General features: G+C 30.5%; 2 protein-coding genes and 1 pseudogene across 6 annotated transcripts in view; 1 reads left to right on the top strand and 2 right to left on the bottom strand.

Moving 5' to 3' along the window:
• LOC105110956 (UPF0586 protein C9orf41 homolog) overlaps nucleotides 1–3255 on the bottom strand; it is an 8687-nt gene extending 5432 nt beyond the window's left edge. For 2 of the 4 annotated variants that reach the window (XM_011006169.1, XM_011006171.1), the window contains exons 1-5: nucleotides 3081–3255; nucleotides 2933–3005; nucleotides 2349–2392; nucleotides 2131–2173; nucleotides 1890–1967 (exon numbers count right to left, since the gene is read on the bottom strand). In XM_011006169.1, coding sequence (XP_011004471.1) covers nucleotides 1890–1967; nucleotides 2131–2173; nucleotides 2349–2392; nucleotides 2933–3005; nucleotides 3081–3193 — 351 coding nt within the window. In that variant the 5' untranslated portion in view covers nucleotides 3194–3255. Of the gene's footprint in view, nucleotides 1–61; nucleotides 176–283; nucleotides 351–434; nucleotides 500–637; nucleotides 718–810; nucleotides 856–1269; nucleotides 1342–1529; nucleotides 1647–1763; nucleotides 1968–2130; nucleotides 2174–2348; nucleotides 2393–2932; nucleotides 3006–3080 lie in introns of all 4 variants that reach the window. The other 2 variants (XM_011006170.1, XM_011006172.1) reach the window with 2 other exon arrangements.
• A 521-nt stretch (nucleotides 3256–3776) lies between these two features.
• On the bottom strand, nucleotides 3777–5721 carry LOC105110955 (protein TIFY 5A-like). 2 transcript variants are annotated; one of them, XM_011006168.1, is made up of 3 exons: nucleotides 5291–5721; nucleotides 4871–4955; nucleotides 3777–4390 (listed from the first exon to the last, which is right to left on the bottom strand). In XM_011006168.1, exons 1-3 carry the CDS (start codon nucleotides 5377–5379, stop codon nucleotides 4277–4279), a joined length of 288 nt encoding a protein of 95 aa, XP_011004470.1. In that variant the 5' UTR covers nucleotides 5380–5721; the 3' UTR covers nucleotides 3777–4276. The 2 variants fall into 2 exon arrangements, with proteins under 2 accessions (XP_011004470.1, XP_011004469.1); XM_011006167.1 differs by having other exon boundaries at nucleotides 3777–4194; nucleotides 5291–5681.
• Nucleotides 5722–13923: 8202 nt separating this feature from the next.
• LOC105110954 (7-deoxyloganetin glucosyltransferase-like) lies at nucleotides 13924–15702 on the top strand (annotated as a pseudogene).
• The last annotated feature ends 12010 nt before the right edge of the window (nucleotides 15703–27712 follow it).

Raw genomic sequence — 27712 nt, 5'->3', positions numbered from 1 at the left:
TGTTAAAAAATTTTCTGCAAAGATTTTGAAGGTGAAACAACATGAAGTGCAGCCTGAATACCTTGCTGGATGAATATCTGGTATTGAAACAGGACGGAGTTGGTCACTATCTGAAAGTGAATTGCAATTGCTATGGATCCAAGGATATATAGTCCACTCTCCTGCAGTCCCAGTCCTAATACAATAAGAAAGAGAGAAAGTGAATCTTTTGCAGATTACCTTGCATCACTGTCAGGATGATAGATATAATAAGATTAGCAAGAAATTGTTAAAAAGTTCTTACTGGTTAAGAATAAAACTTGAGCATATCATCATGTAGTATGAAAATTCATTTCCCTGGCTAACAAAACCTTCATTATCATATGATAAGTGTTAGGCTCAACCTAAAGTTGCCAAGGTAGAATTTGTAAGAACTTCGCATCTTTAATACATACCCAGACATGAAATCTCCAAGGCCAGACGTCCAAGACCAGCACCAGGAACTAAACAAGTAGGAGGACTGTACAATGAAATTTATGGTTTATAGTAGAAAAAACATTATTCCCACAAGAGAGTATACATCATTCTCTATTTCACAGTCGCCAAGCATGAAATTGCATTCCCAAAATGAAAAACACAATACAAGGAAATTATGTACCTCTTGTTGGAACGATCAGGGAATAAAGAATTGAGCTCTTCGAGAATAGGCTTGTAGCACTGATCACGTTCTCTCTGTCCCTGCATCAGTGTAGGAATGAGGGAACATGTAAGCCTTGGCTCAAAAATCATAGATGACGAGTTAGAAACAGTAAAGCAATGAAGCATCATTACCTCTGCTGCCCAGTCTCTTACTATGTTCCTTATTATACAACGGACCTATGAAATGACCGAAAAATGGCAGCATTAATTTATAACCATAAAGTTTCCACAAACAACACATCAAAGGCATCTTGTTTGTGCGAGATGCAATTTTCTTTCTTCATATTTCCCATCCATTATATGCTAAAGACATGAAAAATGCATCAGTTTTTGCTCATCATTATCAATCAAGAATCCATCTTGATTCCCCCAAACAATAATTTCCAATGTTGAAATGTTCTGACCCAAATTTGCAGATTCATCAAACCAGTATAGGGTAAGAAACAGTGACCTTGGGCAGCCATGTCAATTACATGTGACCTCATTAAAATTTGAATCAAGATAGAAAATTTCATTGATTTCTCACACATTTTACCAAATAGAAGTAGCAAAGCTCATAAAGCTTGCTTCTACAACAAGATAGCCAAATACCTTATCAACATCAACCATTGGAACACGCAACTGAAGTGATGGATCCAGCCAATCATGATGTGATGACGGGACCTGAATGTACATTGTAATGTGCAAGAAAGTAAATTTTGGCACATGGCACGAGAAAAAAAAAAAAGATGACTTAAAGAGAAATTCTGTGCAAGAAATCCATTCCTAATTCTAGCAGCAAGCAGAAAGTAATTATAAACAAAGGAGGAAAGAAACTTGGTGATAAAATTACACAAACTAAACACCATTACATTTCCATTGGAATCAGAAACATGATTTCTACAGCATTCAGATGTCATTTTGTAATTTTCCCGCCCTTGCAGACAGCTCCCAGTATCAGACCCAAGACAACCTTCAGTGTGCACCTCCTGTTGTTATCTACAGAAGTCAAACTTCTGAATGAAAAGACATAAAATTGGAATCAACCAAAATTTGCACTTTAGACAGTCATTATGCAAAACATCACATGGCCATCTAGCAGAGACCTCGTTGGCAGTCAAACAATCTGCTGGTTTGCTCATCATATTGCTTGGTTCTCCACAACAAGCTTCATCAGGTTTGGAACAACAAGTTCCACTAGCTGCGGCAGACTCATGAGAGCAAACATTCATGTCATTTGGAGGCTGTTCAAAGTGCGAGCAACCACAATCGTCGACATCGTTGCTCATATCTAGGGGTGGTTCAAATGCCTGAAAAGTGATTGCCAATCATAGTAAATAAATTGAATAAAACTTTATTTTTTTTCTTGAAGATCAAAGAATATTGCAGAATTAATATAAAATGAAAGGAGATGTGAGAAATAAAGTAAATAAAAAGAGATAATCAATAAAGAAAACACAGAACTCAACTCACCTGAAGCATATTAATTATGAAAAACGAATTTACAGAAATACACCTGCAGATAGAAGAAGAAAAGGCAAAATTGTTCACAAACTCCAACATTATACCAACTCAATACTACTTTTCTGTAGTCAAGGCAAAGACTCTCTGCAGTCATGTGCCTGTGTGTACTTGTGGAATTTAGAGCATGCAATAGCATAGCGGCCCCTTCCTTCCTCTCGGAAAATTACCTTCTTAGACTTTGAAACTTCAAAGGGTAGTGTGACAACAAAGCCTGCGAAACAAAAATTATGAAAGACAAACAAATCACATTTTATCAAGAATGAATTACCATAACAGGAGTGTATAATCCATCCTTTTTCTGGCATATAATAAAACCGGAAATATTAAATGTTCGACGTAAATTTCAAAAATTCCTAAAGTCCACTTTAATCACATCAAACTAAGAAATTCAACTTTCGCAAAATTACATACAAGAATTCATTTCTATTTACCTTAAAAAATCTAGAATTTAGAGCACATCTACTCACAATTCAGCAATTCTTTTACTTTAAAAATAATCAATCAATCACATGCAGTAAGAGAGCTGCTAGTTTCAGTGACTTCAAGTCAATGCAGCTGGTGGGGTAATGAGCGACTTCACTTTAATCACATTAAAATATTCAGTAACACAAAATTAAGTACTTTAAAAACTTAGAATTCATCATCTCCAACTCAAAATTCAGCAACTCTTTATTCAAATCACATAACTTTACTCAAATCTTTCAAGATCTCAAGAAAACATATAAAAAATTCATTGAAGAAGAAAACCCACTTTGTGAGAAGAAGAAAGCTTCCTATAAGATCTTTCATATCTTTTAACATCCTCTTCTGCAGCCTCTGGATAACTAAACACAAAAAAACAAATCAAAACACAAAAAAAGGAGGAAATTAAGGGAGGAAAGGCCAGGCAATAAAATTACTTGAGGTAAGCACTGATTATGCGCCGAAGAGATTTGACTTCAAGGGCTTCTTCAAGTTTTCTTTGACGAAGTCGTTCTTCATCTTCTTCTTCTCCTTGAGGAGGCTTCATCATTTTTCTACTTTTTCCTCTTTCGGGGTTTTGCGTCTTTGGTGTTACAAGTGAAGTGCTTACAAGGAGTGGAAAAGTAACTTTATGTGTTTATAAAGTGGCAGTTTTTGTTGATGTGGTAATCATGGGCTCAGTGATTTGTTATTGTGGGCTTTAATGTTTGGGTTTATTATCATTATTATTATTATTATTATTATGTTTTTGAATCACAAATAAATTAATTATTTTTATCAAAATAATATTATTTTATTTATATTTCTTTTATTAATACATTTTTTATTTATCTTAGCAAATAAAAGATTTTTTATTGAAATATTATTTTTATTAAAAAAATATTTTTTAATTGGTAAAGTAATTTTTCCACAAAAATTACAATAATATGTTCATATTCTATATTTAATTTAAATTTAAAAATATTATAAATGTGATAAAATCATGTTAAAAATATATTTAAAAAAAAAATTAAATTGAATTTTCATGAAAAAACATTATTAGTATTGTTATTTTTATATCAAATATATAATAATTAAAAAACAATGTTCTTCGAATACCATAAAATTCTATGGTTTCAACCCCTTTCATTACATTTAAAAAAGAGTCATAATTTTTAAATTATAACCATATCAAAACAGGAATCAGAGAAGGGAAAGGATTTGGAAACATTACAAATGGCTCCTCCTCTCAAGAATCAAAGCTACACTAGAGTACTTTTATACACTTGCAAATCCACTGAGATTTCTCTTATTCAACAACATGGTAATCATCGAATTGTGAATTGAGGTTGTTTTCCCCTACAATTATCTCAGCCATTATCATTGTCTATATGGGGAGATCGCTTCAGCCCTCTTCTTTCTCTTTTGCAAGAACCTTTGGAGAGATCTTTTCAATGAAAGACCAGGAGGGCTATAGAGCTGAGAATGCAGAGGTTTCGGTGCTTGGTTGGATCTTGCAGTGTTACTTCTCTCTTCCTCTTCCCGACTTGCTAGCCATATTATTGCTCTAGCCTACATACGGTGGAAATCACGGGTTAGCTAGTAGATGTTAAACTCTTTGAACCATCCATGATCTTGTTCTTGTAATGTTAATTTATTTTCGAGGAGGAGGATTGCGATTGATCCTTGTATTCTGGCCTCGAGGCAGATAGAGAAAGCTCACATGGCTTATTGTGCTCTGTTCCTCTGTCTCCAATCTGGGGCAAACCTTGTGCATGACCTCAGTTCTTAGGCTAAAATATCTTAAAATTGCAAGCTCTTTCTTGCAAGCTTCCAAAACTAGAAATTATGCACTTTTGGGAGTTTCTAATCAGAAACCAGATGGAAAAAAAACTTATTTCTTTCCTTCAATCCCTCCAAAGAGGTTTTATAATACTCAAAAAACAAATATAAATAGTTACTTCTTGGATTTATATTTTAAAAAAATAACGAAGAAAAACAAATCAAATATAATATCCATGTAAAGCCCCTTATGATCGCAAAATCTTATTTCTCTTGTCAATGGCTAACAATTGTAATAATTTGATTTATGAAAGATGGAAAAAAGATGATTTTACAAAAACCCAATTATGGAATCCACTCGTCTAATGATCCAAGATTTTAGGACACCGATAGGGCAGGGAATAAGGGTAAATTTAGCATCATTCATCAAGGATCTCGCAGGACATCACGCATCGTTTTATTTTACCTGAAATTCAGTCACATCACAAACACTAATCCTTCCATTGTAGAAGATTGTGAGATGTTGTTGGCGCATTGCCGGCTCAATATCCCTGTAATTAAATCCCAAAAAAGTGTAAAGAATGAAGGGAAAACATGCATAATAGCCCACGAATTGCTCAATCATGTTAATTACCACATGATTACAATGATATGCAATTATCATGACCATTAGATGGATATATAAAGATTATTAAAGAATGAAAATGAGGTAAGATAAGGAAACAGTTTAGAAGTCTTCTTCAGGATCTATGGATTAAAGTATAAGAACCACCCTTCTGATCTCCATTGCCTCTTCAGAAATGGTTCTTGACATGCTATAATTAAAAGGATTTTTAAAAGAATCCCACAAAATTCACCTCCTCCATGCAAAATGTGATGAACTTACATTAAGTTTTGATGGCAAGTAGTCGATGGCGAAGATGAAGAAGGCGCCATTGGAGAAAGGCAAAGATCCAAGTTGCTATCCCTCCTCATTGCAAGAAGATAATATATATGAAATCAAGACAAAGAAGTTAAGGTTGCTTGATACGTTACAAATTCAAAAAGAGCTGTGTTAAGCACTCAGAAGATGATCCGATACAGGAAGAAGAGATATTCGATCCAAATGGGTTCTTATAAAAAGAAAGGAGCATGCAAATTGCAAGCTAGCAAAGCGGGAGAGGTAAAAACCTTACAGGGCACGTGAAGAATGAGCTAATAAATCCACATGCGTGGACTAATTACATCAATGTCAGTTGTGGGGTTCTTACACTCTTCAAGAGATCCAAACGATCCCCCAACTCTTGGATATTTTCTTTAACTTCAAGAATGACTCATCACCATTATCGTGTAGCTTGCTATATATAGGACCACAATCCTTTTCTCTTCCTTTCAATGGGCTAAAAAAGCTCATGGAAGGAATGACTATAATATATTCTCTTCACAATCCTCGATTTTCGACTGTGCCTCGAAATTGAGTCTTAATTAGTTAACCAAGATGGCCTAGCCCTCGATGTTTAATGCATCAAGTCTATGATGTGGTGACGAAGCACATGGACCACTTACCAATTCACAATGGAAGCCACGATCCAAGTAGCTGATTTTCCCAAATCATGGCATCAGAAGCTGCCTAGGATGATGAATTAGGTGTAGCTTTCTTCCGTGAAAAGCATTTACACAATTGAATTAAGGCACATGAGCAATGTCGTCTAGCTAGGGCTTCATCACATGCCGCATGCCAACAATTGTAGTTGAAAAACTAGTGTGATGTTGGGTATTTGGTAGGATTTGCCAATGGCATATCAGTATCTGATATCTCTTCCTTCTCGACCGAGTCTCTCAAGGTAAAGATGTTGGTTACTGCATGAAAAACGTGGCATTTCCTGTGTTGGCAAACTGCGGATGTTATTTATGACATGAATGCCATGTTATTGCAAATCCTGACCTCCATCTTTTAAAGCACACGTTAGTCTGGTGGAAAGAAACCAGAGACGAAAGAAACATGCATTTAAATCTGATAATACTTTAAAAAGTTTTGTAGCTCTAAAATTCTTAGGCTGAAGTATTATCTTGAGGTTTAAATCTAATTAATGCAATCTGTAAATCTCTTGTAAATTCACTATTCCCAATGTGAACAATTAGGTTTAAAACCAAAAATTCAAAAGGATGAAGAATTCTTGTGTTTGAAGATTTATTTTAAAACCATGTTCAATGAACATATTTGAGGACAATTTCAAAGTGGATTACAGCTAAAAATTTGTTGAGAATTAATCTTCAATAGTAAGTTGTTTAACATAAGATAAAAATAATTAAAAAAAATAAAAAAATAAAAAAAATAATTTTAAATAAATTTTGGATTTTATATTTTTGGGAAACCAAAGTTTCCTTCATTCCACATAAAAAATACAAGATTATCTTGTAATTTATATAATAAAAAATTAAAGCATCATCATAAATAAACTAAACCAAGTCTAACTCATACATGCATATGCTCTCAACTTGGGTTTAAATATTGGCATAGAATCTAGTATCTTTCTTGCGAGTCCATTTATATATCTATATTGTTCTTGTATTGTTCTTTATTAATTGTTTTTTCAAATAAAAAATATATGTTTTTTAAGGCTAAAAATCTACGAAGTTTTTTTTTTTTTTAATGGTGGAAAATTAAGGTAAAACTATGTAATTTTGCAGCGTATCTCATTTTGTTAACTAAAAAAAATACAGATTGTTAACAAAAATTTTGTATATTAAAAATTTTATGTTCAAATTTTAATGAATAACTCCATGCCTGATGTGGGATATTACACTTGCATTTTTATTTCATTAAAAAAATTAATAAATGATAGTTTGATATGAAAGATAATAAATTGAATTTTAATAAAAAATTTAATTTTTTTAATATATTTTCAATTAAAAAATACTTTTAAAAAATATTTTATATCAAATTACCAAAAAAAAATCTAATTACAACAAATAATTTCAAGAACTGATACAACGAATAACTAATGACCACAGCAAATTTCTTAGGGTCCCGCCATGAGTTTTCATCGTACTATTCATGACTAGGAGAGAAAATAGAGCCACAGGAAATCCTTGGCATCACAAATATAAACATTAGAGCGACATACGAATCTAATCAAAACTTATCAGACTGGGGGAGTGACCTAATTTTGAAGCACCCAGTTGGCAAGAATACCTAATTGTTGAAATAATAATAATAATTTATTTTGATAAAATAGAAATTATCTTTACCTTATCTCCGTTTCGAATGTTATATTTTTCACCGAACAATTAATTAGATATAAAGCTAAAAGAGCTCATGTTTCACTTTGCACACATGAAAATACTTTTTTGCTTTTGGGTGGTAAATTATTTTGGAAATTATCAATTTTTTTTTAGTTTTTTTTTGTGAGAAAGAGAGACGAGGTTGTTGGATTTCAACATAGAAAAAAAAAATAACAATGTTAAAGAGAGAAAATGTGGACAAAAGTCTGTTGGGAAAGTCGGATTGATGATATATTAATGATTGTTTATTGGAGATTAAATATACTGACACAATATTTAACATGGTTCGACAAATCATTTATATCCATGGAAAAGTCAATATTATTATAGATAGAAAAATGATACAAAACACATGCATGGAGAAGGAGAATTACACCCCCTCAAACTCAATTCCTAACTCACACACACTGCAGAAATGACAATAGAGTTGTTGCCCTTGGTAACCCTCTTTTTCTTTTTTATTCTCTTACACACACCATTCTTTCTAATTTTACTCTCAAATAATACCTCTATTTATAAACATTAATGATATAATAAGATTCACAAATTATAACATGATTTATGGCACTAGTGGTGTTAGCACATAAGTTGTATTATTTTGTCAATGGTTGGTGCAACTTGGCCACACACCTACCATTATAGGCTTTGATAATGATAATCTTGTTTCTTAGGGTAAGCTGCAAAGGTATTATAATTGCTGCATATTAATGATAATAATCCTAACAAGGTCCAATAGGCTCAATATTCATGAATTCAGACAAGTTTACAAGATAGGATATATTAAAATAGTTGGTATCAACAAGTTGATGGCGAACTAGCAAAAAAAAAAAACATAGTTTGAAATACATAAGAGAAAGTAAAGTATGGTAAAGCATGAAAATCTGAATTAAAATTTGCCTAAATAAAAAAAGAGAAATAATGATTGTCGGATTCAATGTATATATTGATCATTCATGTATAACTAAACATGTGGGTAATAGTTTAGATGATAAATCCTATTTCTAGATGATAAATATGAATTTGAATGCTTTTGAAAAATTAATGGAATTAAAGTTAATTTTAGTTTTGTTAATGTTTATAGTGTTATAATGAAGAGTTGATTGTTGGATTGATGAGGAAATTATAGTTAATTGAAAAGAAAAACATGTTAAGATAACAAAATTTTCACATAGACAAAAAAAGAAATGAAAAGAAATAGAAGGAATTTATGCTAAACAAAGAAATAAGAAAAGCTCATGTATTTATTTTGTTCTTGTTATTTTTACTAACACTATTATATTTATTTATGTTAAATTATGATTAGAAGCTTGTTTATGTTATTTAGTCAAAGCTAAAAGATTTTCTTAATTTTCTAATAATATTAACAACATTCTAACAATTTTATTCTTTAATCTCTGAACATGTGGCAGGACTAGGTTCTCTGATATCTTTACAAAACATATCCCAATCTAAAAGGACACATTCAATCAATTAAAGAAAATAGGAGGGATGAGTTTGTTTGAATAAATTGATATTTGAAGAGGGTATAATTGTAATGAATTTAATCATGGGATGATTAATAGATAACTAGGTTTGAAGGATTTTAAGTAGAAAAAATATTTTTTTTTTGGTATTTTTAGTCAAAAAGATAAATGAATAATATTATAATCATAATCAATTATGTGGATTTATTTACAAAGAATAAAATTAATACAAGGACACGAGACTTTTAATGTTGAGTTGTTAAAATTACAAGAGAAATTGCTAAGGAGTAGATACTCATATCTACCTTATTAATTATTAATTTTGAGTTATTTAAAATTGTTAAATCACGAAGTGGATTCTTATTATTCAATTTTTTAATATTTGATATGAAATTGTTGCATTGAATGATTAGTTCTTGGTTTAAACTAATACCTTATTTTAAGTTGCACGAGGAGTTCTTAGTTCTTGGTTGAAGAACTAATGCCTTATTCTGATCAGTTTTTAATTTAAGAGCAAATACTCTATGTATTTACTGGATAATTAATTAGTTATTGGTCTGCAAACTAATACCCTGTAATGAGATAAAGTTGAAATCCTTGTACGAGAGTTGATGGAAGCTAAACAACAAAGCCATGGAGTTGAAAATATTAGCAGAGGAAGCCACTGGTCCAAGTCTAAATAATCCAATTTTGATTTCTTTTTAAAAAAATATTTTCCCAAAAAGTCTAAATATAGTGAAAAAACTAAAAATCTAAAAAATATATTTTTAATGGATGCCATGGTTGTCATAATTTGCAATGTCTTTTTTAAAAAATTTAAATTTAAAATTTACTTTCAACATGCTCAATTATTAATATATTTATTTTAAAATTATTGATTAATTTTTTTCATTATGTCAACACTAATATTGTCTTTAAAAAAAATATATATGAAAGATAGTACAAAGGGACCAAAGCAGCAATACAAAAAAGGAAAGACAAAAGGAAAAATATTTTTTTACATATTATTGTATATTTCAAAATAAAAAAAATTTAAAAAATAATTTTACATGTATAGATTTTACAACAAGTTTGTAAAGATATATTAGTCTAAATTTTAAGAACACTTAAAAACACAATTTGCTTAGTTTTAATATGAGGATTTACAAGCTTAAACTTAAGATATATTTCTAATATTAACAAAAAAAAAGCAAATTAAACCCATAATAAATAGAATAATCCCTACTCTTTCCTCATTTACTTTTAATATTTAAAAATTATAAATTTATACCTATGATTGTATCCCTAGTATTAAGAAAAACAAAAATATAAAATATAAAAAATTAAATTTTAATTTTGTAATTTGGATTTAACCTATAAAGTTATGGTTCACTTTATTATGATAAATCTGTTTAATTTTAACCAATAAATAGATAAATAATTATAAAAACACAAAAGAGTTTTAAGAATAATTAGACAAATGAATAGTAAAACTTACTTTAGATAGAAAGTGGTTTATTATTTTTTTTATATAATTAATCTATTTATACATACTCTGAAAATAAATTTGACTTTTCAATAATCAAAATACTATACAGTATACAGTGAATAACTAGGGGGATATGCAAGATAAAATAATATCGAATTTATAATTCATTGTGGTTCATATTGGTCTTGCCCTGTCAGGGCCCATTCACTAATCTGAATGTAAGTGATTAGGTTTAAAAATCCAAAATTCAAAAGGATCAATGATTTTATAACTTGAAACTTGAAAAATTAGAAACTTATAGATTGTTAGTGAAAATCCTGTAGCTTTAAAATTCTATATTCAAACTTCAATGAATAACTACATGTACGACATGTGGGATACGTATTTAACTTTATACTCCAATGAAAAACTTTAATATATATATATATATATATAAGCTAGATAAAAAATGAAATTATAATTATTATAGTCTAGCCCTGTTAGGTCCACTAGGAAAAAGAAAGGCCGAAGAGTGTGGTTCTTATTGATGGCCTTTTTACCTACCCACACACTTCATAACTTCAAGAACAACATATGAACTAGACTGAACACGAATAAACTGGATATGATTCATAAATAATTTTCCTGTCTTGTCGTGTTATGTTTGTCGTGTTATGTTTGATATATTTTAATGAAATTGAATAATTTATTTTATTTTATATGTAGTAGATAATAAATGAGATTCGATAAATTTAAAATTTGAATTAATTTTTATAAAAAAATAAAGAGAAAATTAATCTAACCTTATCATGTCATAGATTAAAAAAAAAACATGAGTTAAAATTTATTATTTTTTTAAAAAAATTTGATCAAAACAAGAAAATTGATTTTTCTTTTTAAATTTGGATAATCATGGATTAACACTTTTAACTTATGATTTACTTCTTGTCTCAAGTTAACTTTCGAGTATTTATATTTTAAAACTGTAATAATAATAATTTTTAATTAATTATTTAAATAATAATAATAATAATAATAATAATTTATAGTGGTATAAGTAAAGATTTTGAATAAAATTGAAACCATCTTTAGCTGATTTCAATTCATGCACCACGCATCAAATGAACCTAATTTGAAAAACTAAACCCCCGTTGAAAAACTTAGATCTATTTGAAATGTTCAGTTGAATTGAATTGTATAATGATGATTTTTCTCTATCACCCAAAAAATTTAACATTGGTTTTGAAGGGTACTGTAACCTTTTTCAAAGGTTTACTGGTTATTATATTATTGATTGAAAATAATTTTTTTTATTTTAAATTTATAGTGAAAAAATCAAAATATTTTTGAAAAAAAATCTAAAATTAGCGCCAGGTTACAACATTTTTTTTCTTTTTTTTTTCTTGTTATCATCAATTTAATTGAGAGATAATTTAATATTTGATTAAATAAAAAATATAATAAAACAAAAAAAATAATCTTAAAAACAAAATAAATAGGAATAATTTGATGTCTGACTATATATATATATATGGGACGTGATTGGAGCACTCTCCTGCACATGTATATATACCGGTTTTAATGGTTAGGATGTTTCTTGATATTTGTTTTCATGAATTTGAATGATTTAGATTAAATAAAAGAAATAAAATGATAAAACGTCAAGTCGTTGCTATTTTTATCGTGCATTGAATCATGAGTTCAATGATTTAGAATTAATGAACATGATAGTCATGTTTCTCATTCCACTATGATTTTTTTCTTTAATTTTTTTTATTAACGTTAACTAATTTTATAATCATAAAATTAATAATTATATAAATTTTTATCTTGAAATTTATAAAATTTAAATTAATAATTTTAAAAAAACAAACTTATAACCTAACCTATTAAATTATATTTTTCATGATTATATCTTTTATTTTTTTTCTCGCTGGAATGATAGTGATAGTAGTGCAATTCCATAAAAAAAACATATCAATATGCACCAACACCTCATTTTTAAAGCCATGTTTTCTCAATCCATAAGCCATTTATCATGGAGGTAGCAGTCAAGAAAATCAATTTGTATCCTTTATTACATATTAATTTGAATAGATTTCATGATTTATTTTAGTTTATTTTTTATAAGTTTATGTAGATTTTATGACTTGGGTTACAGATTTTACATATTAATCTAGGTAGATTTATATCATTTTATGTTTTTTTTTTCAATTCTTTTATTAATATGGATATCCGATCAGCTTACAGGTATCTTAATTAATCTCATGAACCTTAAATTTAACGATCATGTAAACCTCCATTGGTCCTTAAAAGACTTGAACTTATGAATATTAGAGAACAAATCCAAAACTTAATCAATTAAGCTACCTCTTACGTTTATTTTTTTTTGAATTTTTTTCAATAATATATTGATTGAGAATTAAATTTTATAATTTATTTTAATTAATTTTTTTATAAAATTATCTCAGTTCAATAACTTGATCGTATATTTGACAAATTAATTTAGATTATTTTTATAATTTGATGTCATTATAATCTTATAATTTGAGTTATAAATTTAACAAGTTTACCTATTACATGATTTTTTTTTATATATTTTAATTATTTTTCTCGCTATCAAATACAATTGTATAAACTTCATATGATCATTTTAATAATTTGATGTCATTATAATCTTATAATTTAGATTATAAATTTATCAAGTTTACTTGTTTTTAATTTTTTTTATATGTATATTTTAATTATTTTTCTCTCTATCAAATACAATTGTATAAACTCTCCGTATGATCAGCTGTCTTTGATTGTTGCAATCATGATAGACTGGAAAAACAGTGTGCGGTCGCATCTCATTCATGAATCTGACAATCATGATCAATACGTCCGAGCACCAAGGTGAATAAGCACAATCTCTCTTGCAAAGATAATAATTGAGAGCCCTAATTCTTCACCAAAAAAAAAAACCTTGAGATGTTGATGGTGTGATGATTAGACACAATGAACCTCTCTTCGCTTAATGGAAGAAGATGAAATTGATTTGTCCATAGTCATAAAATCTTAACTCAGTGGTTAATTTTATTCGATGATCCGTTAACTTGAGTTCAGCCCGATCTAAGTTTGGTTTTGAATTGTTGAAGAAATTAATGATCAAACTTGAGTGATTTGATGAAAATTTGTGACCTAAGCAATGCAGTCAATGTTTTGTTACATTTATTACAAAAAAAAACAACAACATAGTTTTAATTTTGTTTTTATAAAACAATATCATTTTAAATAAAAAATTAAAAAAACTCAATTCGAGTTCCAACTTTTCCTTATGAAAACACCCATTGTGTGTATACACGTACAGAAATTGTAGCATTGCTCTGTATAGGGACAGAATCTCTATATTGTGTAGGCAATACATAGAGCAAATATAGAAAGAAAGTAATAAGCAAAGATTTAGGAGATGATTTTTAATATTTTAGCTGGCAAGCCTTTTGCAGTTTGCATTCCCGGCCCGGCTTAGAGCCACATTAAGTCAATGCTTAAGCTATCAAAATTACTACATTACAAAGGTTTTTACATAACCTTTGTCAACACAGAGTTTAACCATAAACGTTTGCTTAAATCTAGAGGTCCTGATGCCATGAATGGCATGGCCGATTTTCGGTTTGAATCCATTCCAGATGGCCTCCCTCCTTCTACTGAGAATGAAACCCAAGATGTCGCTGCACTTTGTGAGGCTGCCAAGAAGAACTTATTAGCTCCGTTTAATGACCTGCTTGACAAGCTTAACGATTCAGCATCTTCTAATGTGCCCCCAGTGACTTGCATCGTCTCTGATGGTTTCATGCCCGTCGTTATCGATGCTGCTGAGATGCGCCAAATTCTGATTGCTTTGTTGTTCACCATCTCTGCTTCCAGCTTCATGGGATTTAAACAATTTCAAGCACTCCGAGAAAAAGGTCATACACCACTGAAAGGTATAAGCAAGGAAAAAATAAATGTAACTATATATATTTTGATTAAGATTTTCTACTAGTTCATTGGATTGTCCGTGAACAAGGGAAAGGTCATTTTTATTAATTTAAGTAGCATTACCTTTCATCAAAAAGCTAATATATGAATTCAATTTTTGTTGTTGCAGATGAGAGCTTTTTAACTAATGGCTACTTGGACAAAGTTGTAGATTGGATCCCAGGAATGAGAGATATAAGGCTAAGAGACCTTCCAAGTTTTGTTTGTACAACAGATCCAAATGATTTTTTGTTTAAATACTGCGTGGAATGTACCGGGAGGGCTTCTGAAGGTTCTGCAGTTATTTTCCATACTTTTGATGTTTTGGAGCAAGTAGTTCTGAATGCCCTTTACTCTTTTTTTCCTCGAGTCTATACGATCGGTCCACTCCAATTGCTTCTCAATCAAATACAAGAAGTATATCTAAGTTCTATTGGATGCAATCTTTGGAAAGAAGAAGTTGAGTGTCTCCAATGGCTTGATTCCAGCAAACCCAACTCAGTCATATATGTGAATTTTGGTAGCATGTCAACCGTTACGAAGGAGCAGCTCGTTGAATTTGGCATGGGACTTGCTAAAAGTGGCCATCCATTTTTATGGATAATAAGGCCTGATATGGTCACTGGCGACTCCGCGATATTGCCTCCAGAATTCACTGAAGAAACCAAGGAAAGAAGCTTTATTTGTAGTTGGTTTCCGCAAGAGGAAGTCCTCAACCACCCATCAATAGGAGATTTCCTAACACATAGTGGATGGGGTTCAACAATTGAGAGCATTTATTCTGGTGTGCCTATGCTTTGTTGGCCATTCTTTGCTGATCAGCAAACAAACTGTAGGTAGACATGCTCTGAGTGGGGAATTGGAATGGAGATTGATAACAATGTCAAAAGAGATGAAGTGGAGAAGCTTGTGAGAGAGCTGATGGAGGGAGAGAAAGGTAAGAGCATGAAGAAGAAAGCCATGGAGTGGAACAAACTAGCAGAGGAGGCCAGTGGTCCAAGTGGTTCATCGTCTATGAATTTAGACAAATTGGTGAAGGAAGTGCTTTTGCCATGAAAAAAATGTAAATCCTAGAAATCTGGAATTATGATTTGCTTGGAGATAAGTTGTTTCCTCTCTTTTCTTTGTCTTTGTTTTGGGTTCCATGATATGTGTGTGTCTATATATATATATATATCATGAGTGATTTTAATTTTGATTTGGATCCAGCATTATTAAAATTATATTTTTTTTTGATATTTTATAAAATATAATTTATTTATAATCAAATCTGAATTGATATTCTAACAATCCCTTAATCACGATAAAATAACAATTTTATATTAATTGAAAAACAAAGTAATTAATTTTTTTTTCCTCTCTCAATTCCTCCTTCCTTCACTTGACTCTTTCTTAGATTAATATTTTATAAGTTGGACTTTGTAAATTTATAAGGTTATTCTTTCACTTTTTTTATTTTTTTTCCTTTGATTTTTTTTTTTATGTTTTTCCCTTACTTTTCTCTCTTTCTCTTTCGCCTTTTCTTTTCTTTCCTTTTCTATTTTGCTTTTGCCCAATCAGCAACATATAAAAGGAATGAAGAATTGATTTGTTTTATTTTTTAATGGCAAATAATTATTTTACCCTTAATGAGTCGTTTTATTTTTATTTGATGTTTTTTTTATCAGTATTACCAAACTTTGTTTATCTTAAAATTTTAACTAGATTTTATTCAATATATTTTAAAATCTCTCATAAAATTTCAACTCAATTTGATGGTGTTGGTAAATGGAGACAAACAATGTCCTACCTCCACCATATGCAAGTGAGAATACTTAATCTCTCATTTGGCATATAATAGAGGCTTCAATTAAGGCAAAAATAGTGATATAAATCATAGCATGATTTATGCCTTCATGCTCTCAGCTTAGTGTGTATATATACTAAGTGAAGAGTTGAGTTTGATATAGAGCAAAAGAGAGAGCTAGAGTGAGTAGAGTTGAGTTAGCAAGACGTTTTCTTCTCTTCTTTTGTTTGTATTGTTTCCTTGATTGATTAATACAAATCAGTAACTTTGTGGAGTAGGCAAGTTGCCGAACCATGTAAATTTGTGTGTGTTTGATCTCTGAAATGTCCTAACAACTAGTATTAGAGCTAGTTTTTGAAAAAAAAGGAGTTTAATCCAAACCTAAAAATAAAAGTTCTCAAAACATGTTTTTGAACATACCATCATGCAGGGAAGACGAGACGAATCCATTAGTGAAAACCCGACAAAGAATCAACATCTTGCATACCCACACGTGATGATGTCAGGACTACCCACTTATACCGATGCGCCATACATGCCACACGCTCTTTCTTCGCCTTAATACCTATAACTGAACCAGGTTGACCCGACATATTAGCATCCAGTCAGCAGCGACATCAGCAATTCTACACAGTTATCGGCCACTCATCCGACACCTCATATCAGAATCCACGTGGATATGTGACACGATCAAAGAGTTGATATCTTAATATCATCAAACATTCATGTTGCTAGTTTATGTTAACAACAAATCAAGTTCCTATCATAATAACGATGTCGGCTGAAGACTATGAAGGATTAAGCATTTGATGTACCAAATGTCGCACGTCAAAAAAATCTGCGCACAGCATCCGCTCTGGTGATTTTTTTCTGTTATGTTTTATTTGATCTTGTTAGATTCATTGGGAGTCACCACCTAGTATTTACTTGAGGGTTACTAGGAAACCCGGTTGTATGGCTGGTTGTGGTTAGAGAAGGTATTAACACCCCTAACGCATAATCTTGTCAGAAATTCATGGGTAAGGAGCTGATTGTGGTTAGAGAAGGTATTAACATCCCCTAACACACCCTACACGAGATAAACTGCTTCATAGTTGTGATGTGTTAAAGAAGTTTTAAAATATTTTATCTTTTCATCAGATTTTAGAAATACAATTTCCGTACAAGTTTATACTTTTTTATACCGTGATCCAATCAAAATAGTAAATTCTTCTTTATTCTCTGCAATTTTATCATAAATAAAAAAAAGCATTCATAAGATAAATACAAGCACACACATGCACTTTCCCTGTATTTTTCTTTTCTTTTCTTTTTCTTCTTTTTGTTTTTTTTTCATATTTAAAAAATACAACTAAAAATTCAAACAAAACAAATATTACATTAAACAGTTTGAAAATTACAAAATAACCCCTCAAAACTCCATAACAGTGCTGGGAAATCGTTTTGGGCGGTGTGAATAGTACATGTGAACAGTGGATCGGGAATGTCTTCTTCTTCCCTTTCTTCCTCCGTTGGCAGTGGGGTCACCGTCACCTACAACAACAAGAAAAATGCACAAAAAGCAGTTGGTTTTAGTTAATTGTTTAGATCTGTTTTCCTCTGCTTTCCGTCCCCATCCGCTTCACTTTCTCCTTTCTCTGGTTTATTATTGGGTCTTCATCTTCTTCTCCTCTGCTTCGGGTGGTTGGTGGTGAGGGGTGACGATCGAGAAAAGGGCGTCACTACTGGAGCAAGGAAGCAGGCCGGTCTATGATTTATGGGTGTTGCTGTGTTAGGCCGCTACTTGAGGCTCTGATTCGGTTTGGGCGAGCTGGTGAAGAGGGAGATCGGGTTTGTGCTCGACGAGTTCACCATGGCTGGGTCAGCAGGATGAGAGAAAGAAAACCAAAAGCTGCTACGAGAAGATGACTGGGGGAAGGCCGATCCTGCAAGGGCTGAGGCTCAGCCCTTAGTTGGCGAGAAGAAGGAAAAATATGATGAGAGGAGGGGAAGGTGAAGATCTGTCAAGAGGGAGAGAAGAAAGCTGGGTGGCTGCTCCGGTTTGTTGTAGTGGGAGGGGCTCTGCTTTGTTGGCTGGAAAAGAAGAAGAAAATGAGGGCTCCTGCACAGAGGCTGGCCTTGGCTGGGCAAATGGGTGAAGAATGGAAAAGAAGAGGAAGAAGATGAGGGACGACCAAAGAAGATAGGAGAAAAATTAATAACAGGAAGGGGGGTGGCGACTCTAAATGAAGGAGAAGAAATTTAGGTTTAGGGCTATTTTTTTGTAAAAATTGCCCCCCTCCTTTTCTTTGTGTTAAAGGTTGCTATTTATAGGCAAAATGTTGCTTAGATTTCAAAATTGGTCCCTCAATTTTATTTTTTTATAAATTTTGAATTTTTATTATTTTTCTCTATTGTTTTTGGATTTTTTCTAAAAATTTATCAAAATATAGGTCAAAATTAGGGAATAACCCAGAATTGGGTTATGACACCAAATATTATACAACACAAATCTAAATTAATCATTTAATAAGTAAGGTATTAAGAATTAGTAAGATAGAAAGATAAAACATGTTAATAATAATCTTTCTTGGATATAAACATTTAAAGCCCATGTTGAGTTTATATTATACCTATTTTAGGGCAATTGTCTTAGCTTTCCAACAAAAAAAACCCACAACTCATTTGAACTTCTAGAACTTAACATATGAGCCAAAAACTGAATAGTGTTTGAGCTGCAGGACAGCTTCTGACATCTTCGTTGTTGCTAAGATTTGAGCTTGAAAACGGCAGAACTGAGTCTTTGAGTCCATATGAAAGTTGTAGGTCTATGTCTTACCTTTCCATTCATATAAAATGGACCTAAATCTAATATTTAAAACTCCAGATATGATCAAATTCCCGAACACCGAACGGTGTACGTGTTTGGAATGCACCAGCAACACTTTGCTAAGTTTGGCCTTCTTTTTATCCTTTCAATTTCAATCCTTAAACTCATCAATCAATCCTTTTATTTATGTGATAGACCTGCATTTAGGATGAACATTTACCATGTATTAAAGGTATATTATATTTTTAGACTTGCTAATATAAAACATGCTTTTGTTAGGGAATTTAATGATACTTTAGGTGCAATATGATGACATAAATTCTTAATGAGAATGCACTTTTAAATACTAATCAATATGTCACATCATTAGTGTGGTCCGTATTGCTTATGTGTCTAACACGTTATCATAACCACGTCAGCATATTGGATTTTGATCCAGTGCACCATAGACATTATTCCAGCTGACACACGACTTTATATACCGTGTTTAGTAATCCAAAAGTTTGATTGATAAGATCTGAGCCATTGAAAGTCTAATTTAGATGATTTTAGTGTCGTTTCCAACTTTTTTAGCCATTCCGAACATATCTGTAAGGTCAGATTTGGTAGATTCAAATCTCAGAAGTATTAAAAATGGCAGATAAAATAAAGGTTGTTGAAATTGAAAAATTTAATGGGATAGATTTTGGATTTTAAAAAATACAAATTAAAACTATCTATATGGGAAAAAAACTTTATCTTCCTTTATTAGGGAGCAAACCTAAGAATATGCAAGAAGAAGAATGGCTAATTTTTTTATAAATAGGTTTTAGGTATTATCCGGTATCCTTATCAAGAAAAGTTGCTCACAATGTTATAAAAAAATCCACTATAAAATTAATGGAAGCCTTATCTAAGATGTATGAGAAGCACACAGAAAATAATAAAGTACATTTGATGACGAAGTTGTTCAACTTAAAGATGATAGAAAGTACCTCTATTACACAACATCTCAACAACTTCAATACCATCACAAATCAATTGTCATATGTTAAGATTGAGTTTGATGACGAGATTCATGCACTCATTTTGCTAGCTTCACTTTCAAGCAGTTAGGAAGATATGAAAATAGTCACGAGTAACTCAGCTGGAAAATCCATATTGAAATATGATGACATCCGAGACTTGATTTTAGCTGAAAAAGTGCAAAGAAAAGACTCGGGTGAAAGTTCAAGTTCAGGTTCAACTCTTAACATCAACACTCGAGGAAGGAGAAAAGATAGAGGCTTATCCAGATATAGATCAAAATTAAGATATAAAAGTAAAAGAAAGTTTAAACCTAGAAAGCAGGTTGAATATTGGAATTGTGATAAATCTGGTCATTTCATGAGGAGTTGCACAAAACCAAAAAAATTTGAAGCTAACTCTGCAAATGCTACTATAGATGAGGTACAAAATGCTTTGATTTTTGCTATACAAAGTCCAATTGATGATTGAATGCTTGATTTTGGTACTTCATTCTACTATACACCACACCATGAAATGATACAAAATTATATTGCTGGAGATCATGGTGTAGTCTATTTGGCTAATGGATAACCAATAGATATTATGGTTATAGTAGATGTACAAATCAAGACAATGAATGGATCTATATGGAACTTACAAAATGTAAGGCATGTTCCTAGATTAAAAAAGAAGTTGATCTCAATCAAATAACCTAACAATTATGGTCATCCAATCCTTTTCTCACACCTTAATCAAGTTCCAAGTTAATAGTGTATTGTATTTAAACAGTATTATCAAACAAGACCTCGAATGTAATATTCTAGGAATGAAAGACATAAGGTTAAAGGATCTTTCAAGTTTTGTTCGGGCAATAGATCCAAATGATTGCTTGTTTTACTTGTGCTTGGAATGTGCAAATAGAGCTTCTGAAGGGATTTTCCTTAATTTTGATGCTTTGGAGCAAGAAAAGTCCTTCACTCTATGTTTCCTCATGCCTACAAGATGGGTTCGCTTCAATTACTTCTCAATGAAATGCAAGAAGATGATTTGAATTCAATTGGATGTAATCTATGGAAAGAAGAAGTTGAGTGCCTCCAATTACTTGCTGGACTCCAAAATGCCCAACTCAGTAATTTATGTGAATTTTGGCAGCTTAGCGGACACTACAAAGTAGCGGCTCATTGAATTTGGACTGGGAATTGATAAAAACGGTCACCCATTTTTATGGATAATAAGGTCTGACATGATGATCAATGGCGACTCCTCAATATTGCCACCATAATTCACTAAAGAAATTAAAAAGAAGGGCTTTATATATAGTTGGTGTCTAGAAGAAGTTGTTCTTAAACATCAAAAGATTGGAGGTTCTGTAACACATTGTTGACGGGGTTCGACAATTGAGAGCATTTCTTCTGGCATTCCTAGGCTTTGTTGGCCATCCTTCGATGATCAACAAACAAACACATGCGAGGTGGGGAATTGGAATGAAGATTTCTAGCAATGTCTAGAGAGAAAATATGGACAAACTTCCAAGAGAGTTGATGGAAGAAAAGAAAGAAAAGGTAAGAAATTATCAAAAAAAAAGAAAAGAAAAGGTAAAAAAATAAAAAGCCAAACCATGGATTGGAAAAAAATTAGCACAGGAGGCCATAGGTCCAATAGGCTCATCATTCATGAATTTAGACAAGTTTGCAAGATAGGATATATTAAAATAGCTAGTGTCGACAAGTTGATGGCGAACTAGCTAAAAAAAGAAGAAACAAATAGTCTGAAATATAAGAGAAAGGTAAAGCATTAAAAACTGAATTAAAACTTACCTGAATAAAAAGAGGATTGGATTTAATAAATATATTCATCATTCATGTATAACTAAGATGATTGATCATATTTCTACATGATAAATGTGAATTTTGATGTTTTAAGAATTTAATGCTTTTGATAAATTAATAGAATTAAAGTGAATTTTACTTATGTTAATGTTTGTAGTGTTATAGTGAAGAGTTAATTGTTGGACTGATGAGGAAATTGTGGTTAATTGGAAAGAAAAACATACCCCCACCTAAAATGAAACATACAGTCAAATTAAGAAAATAAGAGGGATGAGTTTGTTTGAATAAATTGATATTTGAAGAGGGTATAATTGTAATGAATTTAATCATGAGATGATTAATAAGTAATTGAGTTTTAAGGATTTTAAGTAGAAAATATATCCTTTTCTTTTTGATATTTTCAACTAAAAAGATAAAAAAAAATGATATTATAGTAATAATTATTTATATATCGACTTATTTTCAAAAAATAAAATTAATGTAAGGGTAGGAGACATTTAACATCAAGTTGTTAAAACTATAAGAGAGATTGTTGAGAAAATATTAAGACAAGATTCCACACATAGAGTTTAGACATAAGATAAGTGCTTAACTCCTTATTAATTATGCAATATTTAGAATTATTAAAACAATAAAATGCATTTTTATTATTCAATTGTATTAATATTTGATATGAAATTGTTGTCAAGTTCTAAACTCAATTATTGATTTTTTAGTTTAAAAACTAATGTCTTGTTCTTGGGTTATACAATTAGTTTTTGGTTAAAAAACTAATTTTATATATTGAATGATTAATTTTTAATTTAAAAATTAATACACTATGGGTTGGGTGAATAGTTGTTGATTAGTTCTTGATTTGAAAACTAATATTATGTTTTGAGATAAAGTTGAAATCCTTGTGTGAGGGTTGATTGAAGAAGTGAAAGGCACGGAACTAAAGAACAAAGCCATAGAGTGGAAAATATTAGCTAAGGAAGCCACTTGTCCAAGAAGTTTTTCATTCATGAATTTAGACAAGTTGTTGAAGGAGGTACTTTTGTCATAAAAAATAATAATTTCATGTTCATGTGTGGATATCGAAATTACTATTATTTTTTATTAAAAACATTTAATATGTTATAATTTAATTTTTACTTTTAAAAAAAAATTTCAAAAATTTCATATATAGTAAAAAAAATCAAAAAAATATATTTTCAACGCATTTACATTATTGTTATAATTTGCAATGTCTTTTTAAAATAATTTAAAATTTTTAAATTTACTTTTAACACGCACTTAGTTATTAAAACACTCATTTTAAAATTTTTATTATTGAGTTAGTTGTTAATACTGGCTTTTTCAAAACAATTTAAAAATATATATATAAAAAAAATAATACAAAGAAACCAAAGCATGCAATTGAGAGGAAGAAATAAAATTGCATATAAATAGTGAAAAAAGATCTAGAACAAAAGGAGATGAGGCCACCATTGGATTCCTAACAAACAGTAAAATATTATTTACTATCTCTTTCATCCAAAACCCTAGCCATCATCATACTTGTTTTCTGGAGAGAATATGATCGTAGAGAGATAAATCCTATAAAAATACCATTCACCTTTTCCCATCTTTCTCCCATAAAAAATCCTCACCTTGTCTTTCTCTCTCTAAAGCTGAAAATTCCTCCCTTGATATCTCTCATCTTTTACCTCCATCTCCGAAGATACCACCACCATTCTCATCCTATCAAGCCCCCCTACAAAAGACTTTAAGCAATTGTAGCCCCTGCATCATCATCAACTGAAGAGAGAGAGAGAGAACAACCATTCTTCTCCTATTGAAGAGAAACACACAGCCATATAATCCACATAACCTAATAGCCTCAGAAAGTTACAAAACGAACGAGTGCAGAGAGAAACCATCACAGGACGAAGTAGGACATATCTCCCCCATTGGTGAGAGGTGGCTGCACCACCACCATATGATGAAGGAGGACATTTGGGACCGCCCTTTGAATCACGAGTTCAACGATTTAGAGATTTAATGAACATGATAGTCATGTTTCTAATTCAATTATGAATCTCCTCTTGAACCTCACTTTTCTCATTTTGTTTTTCAAAGTAGAATAGTTATCACTGGGGTGTGCGTTTAGCAAGTCTCTCTCTCACATGTGAGTCTGGTCTGCTTCCCTTCCGACAGAAGTATTCAGTAACCTCGAGTACGATAGTCAACATCCGGGCGGTGCAATCACGTAAAATAAATAAAAATAACATGTCAATCTTTCTAAGAATTTAGGATATTTTTCAAAATGTTATTTTATTTGAAAATATATTAAAATATATATTTTTAAATTATTTTTTACATCAACAAATTTAAAAAATTTAAAAATATAAAAAAATTAATTTAAACTAAAAGAATAATTTTTATTAATAATTTTTTAAATATTTTTAAAATGTAAAGACAAATAGACCCATGAGCCTGCATCTATCCTCATCGACCCTCTGCTCCTAATTTGTTTTACCACTCCATCAGCCGTCGCATCTCATTCATGAATTTGACAATCTTGGCATATGTTCAACCACCCAATGAATTCATGTCTAATTGTTTTTATTTTTAAGAAATTTATTTTTTTAATTAATATTTTAAAATTATTTTGATATAAAAAAGTTATTTTTTTAATTAATATTTTTTAATTATTTTGATATATTAATATGAAATATAATTTCTAAAAACTAAAAAAATATTATTTTAATATATTTATAAATACAAATACTTTAAAAAATAATTAAATGCTACCTCTTCCTCAAATAAACACAACATCTTGCAAAGATAATAGACATAATGAATCTATTCGCTTCTAAAAAGAAAATGAAGGGTATATTTGATATTATAGTAATGATGATGATTTAAAGTGTTTTTTATTTAAAAATATATTAAAATAAATTTTTTATTTTTAAAAAGTTATTTTTAACATCAATATGGTAAAACAATTTGAAAATATAATTTTTTTATTTTAAATAAAAAATTTAAATTTTTTAAAAATATGATTTACACCACTTTTCTCAAACAGAAATTGGTCTGAACTCCTTCGTTCTTTTATAATAGACAGCATGGTTGTAAAATCTTAACCCAGTGGTTTCATTCTATGATCCATTAACTTGGAGTTCAGCCCTAGCTAAGTTTGGTTTTGAATGGTTGAAGAAGTTGATGGATGAAACTTGAGTGATTTGATGACAATTTGCGACCTAAGCAATCTATTCAATGTTTTATTAAATTTATATATAAAAAAAAACGTAGTTTTAATTTATATCAAGAACTACTTAGCTGCTCTTTGCTCGACAGGCAATATTTTCATCAATTTACTTTTGGATTCACCCCTTTTAATGGCTGAAGATTGAGAAATTATTATAATTTTATTTTATTAGAGTAAAAACTAAAAGAGCCAAGGTTTTCCTTTAGCAATTTTCGATGTTCATTACTGCTCATCCTGTTATACCTTGGATTTCAACAGTATTTTTTTAAAAAAAAAGTCATCAATTTTTTATTCTACACGTATAATTAAGTTTCTTGAGTTCAAACTCGAACCGAGATAGAGATTTGAAGTTTAAAATATGAGTAAAATAAAATAAACAACAAAAACACCATGCCTTTCATTGTGTGAACCAAGGACCACGATTTGTGATAAAGATCGTGTATGCAAATATATACCATGCCTTATTTTTATTGCACTAACATATTTTTTCATATGCTTAACTCTCTGGCAGAGCAAGTGTGTGCCTGTCTGTGTATGCATATATTGAACGAATGATTGCTTAGTCTTAATTTTCCCGAAGGAAAAAACATCATATTTACGTCCAAATGGATCAATGAATTTGGGTTCCTGCTGACTGAATCCCTTACAATCACTGCTTCTTCTCATGAAAAATCTCGCCTAACAAGTCAAAGGTTGAACACATTAACTATCATTTATGGATATTGAAAATTTGAAGAATTGATGGTAGAAAATCTATTCTTGTAGAGATAAAAAGATGAAACATCTTTATTTATCCATAGCTTGTATTAGAGTTGAGTGAAATAAATAAAAAATTAATTAAACCAAGAAAATTAAAAAAACAATAACTAAAAAAATCAAACTATAAAATAAAACTGATTAAACAGATTAAAATTTTAAAAAAACTATCTGGTTCATTAGATTTCAATTTTAGAAGCCTAAAACAAAAAAAAAAAACAAACCCAAACAAAAAAAACAAGCCAAATAGAAAAAAAAACAAGTCAAACCGAAAAAACTAAGTTAAATCAAGAAAACCGAGCCAAACCGATTTGAACTAGTTTTTGTTCTAAAAAATCAAACCAAACTGAATCAGATTGGTCTGAATCGGTTTTGTTTTTTAATTTCAGTTTGTTTATTTTTTTAATAAAAACTGAATTAAACTAAAAATAATCATTCCTAACTTGCATGTAGTAAGAAAAATCATAAGATTTCAGTTTGTTTATTTTTTTTTAATTTTATGGTATGTAGACATAGAGTATATTAATTATATAAATATAAAAAAATTAATATTTTCTGAGTTAGATAAATCTCATTAAGATTTTGTGAAGTTTAGTTATCAATCTAAAGTTTTGTTGATAGGAAAAGGGATAGGGATGGTAGCCATCTAAACCCAAAGAATATTGTCTATACCATCTCTTATGGTTTCTTTAATCGAGAATTGAAAACAAATTTGTTTAGCATTCGTCAGCTTCAAGAAAATAGGTATGAAGTTTATATAAAAAACAAAGTATGCATCCATGAAGATGGCAATATGGGCTTAGTTGCAAAAATTAACATAACAGAGAATCGAGAACATCTTAATTTTGACCACTTAAAAATTCTACATCAAAAGAAAATAATGGCTATGAATGCTACCCAAGATGGACTAGCAATTATCGAGGCCTGCAAGAACTTGCTAGCTCCATTTAATGAATTCAAGTTTGTGAAGAAGATGTTGCTAGCAATCAATGCCGAAATGAAATTCCACGAGAAAAATCATTGAGAGCAAAAACATGTGCACATGGCTGATCAATAATTTGTTTCTGTATTTTAAAAATAATTTTTTTAAAAAATTAAAATTAAACGAAAACATGTGCATATATTGACTATTTTCAAAAATGTTTTTTTTTTAATTTAAAATTTAAAAGCTTATTCTATTTACTATTAAACGAAAACATATGCATGGTTGGTTTAAGCAATATAAAGAGCTTAAAGAAAGAGGACTGTTTCCATTAAAAGTTAAGTACAAGAATTGGAATTGAAATGACAACTTCATTATGATTTTCTTTTATTTCTTTTGGGCATTAGATAAATTTCCTAGTAGTTCATCTGCTGCATCATCGTAGCCGCCATCCATGGAAATAAATAGTTTCCTACATGAACTGAGTTCTTATGGGACTAAAACTTTCTGATTGAATGGTACAATATCCTGGTAGTTTATGCTGGATCATGTTATATATAGTACACGTACCAGATCTGTGGTTATAATTCCAGAGCAGCCCTTCGGCTGCGTAACCTGAAATTTGATTTCAAGCTAGGGAACCTTTCTTCTCTTCTGATTTTACGCTAATTCCTCTTCTGCTGTTGTATTCGTTTCCTAGCCCATAACTGGTAAGCTAAATATGCATTTAATTTTTGTTCGCAGACGAGAGCTTTTTAACAAATGGCTATTTGGATCAAGTGCTAGACTGGATTCCAGGAATGAAAGATATACG

Source organism: Populus euphratica, unplaced genomic scaffold (genome assembly GCF_000495115.2).
Source record: "Populus euphratica unplaced genomic scaffold, PopEup_1.0 scaffold270.1, whole genome shotgun sequence".
Lineage (NCBI taxonomy): Eukaryota > Viridiplantae > Streptophyta > Magnoliopsida > Malpighiales > Salicaceae > Populus > Populus euphratica.
This window is presented reverse-complemented; position numbering and strand designations above follow the sequence as displayed.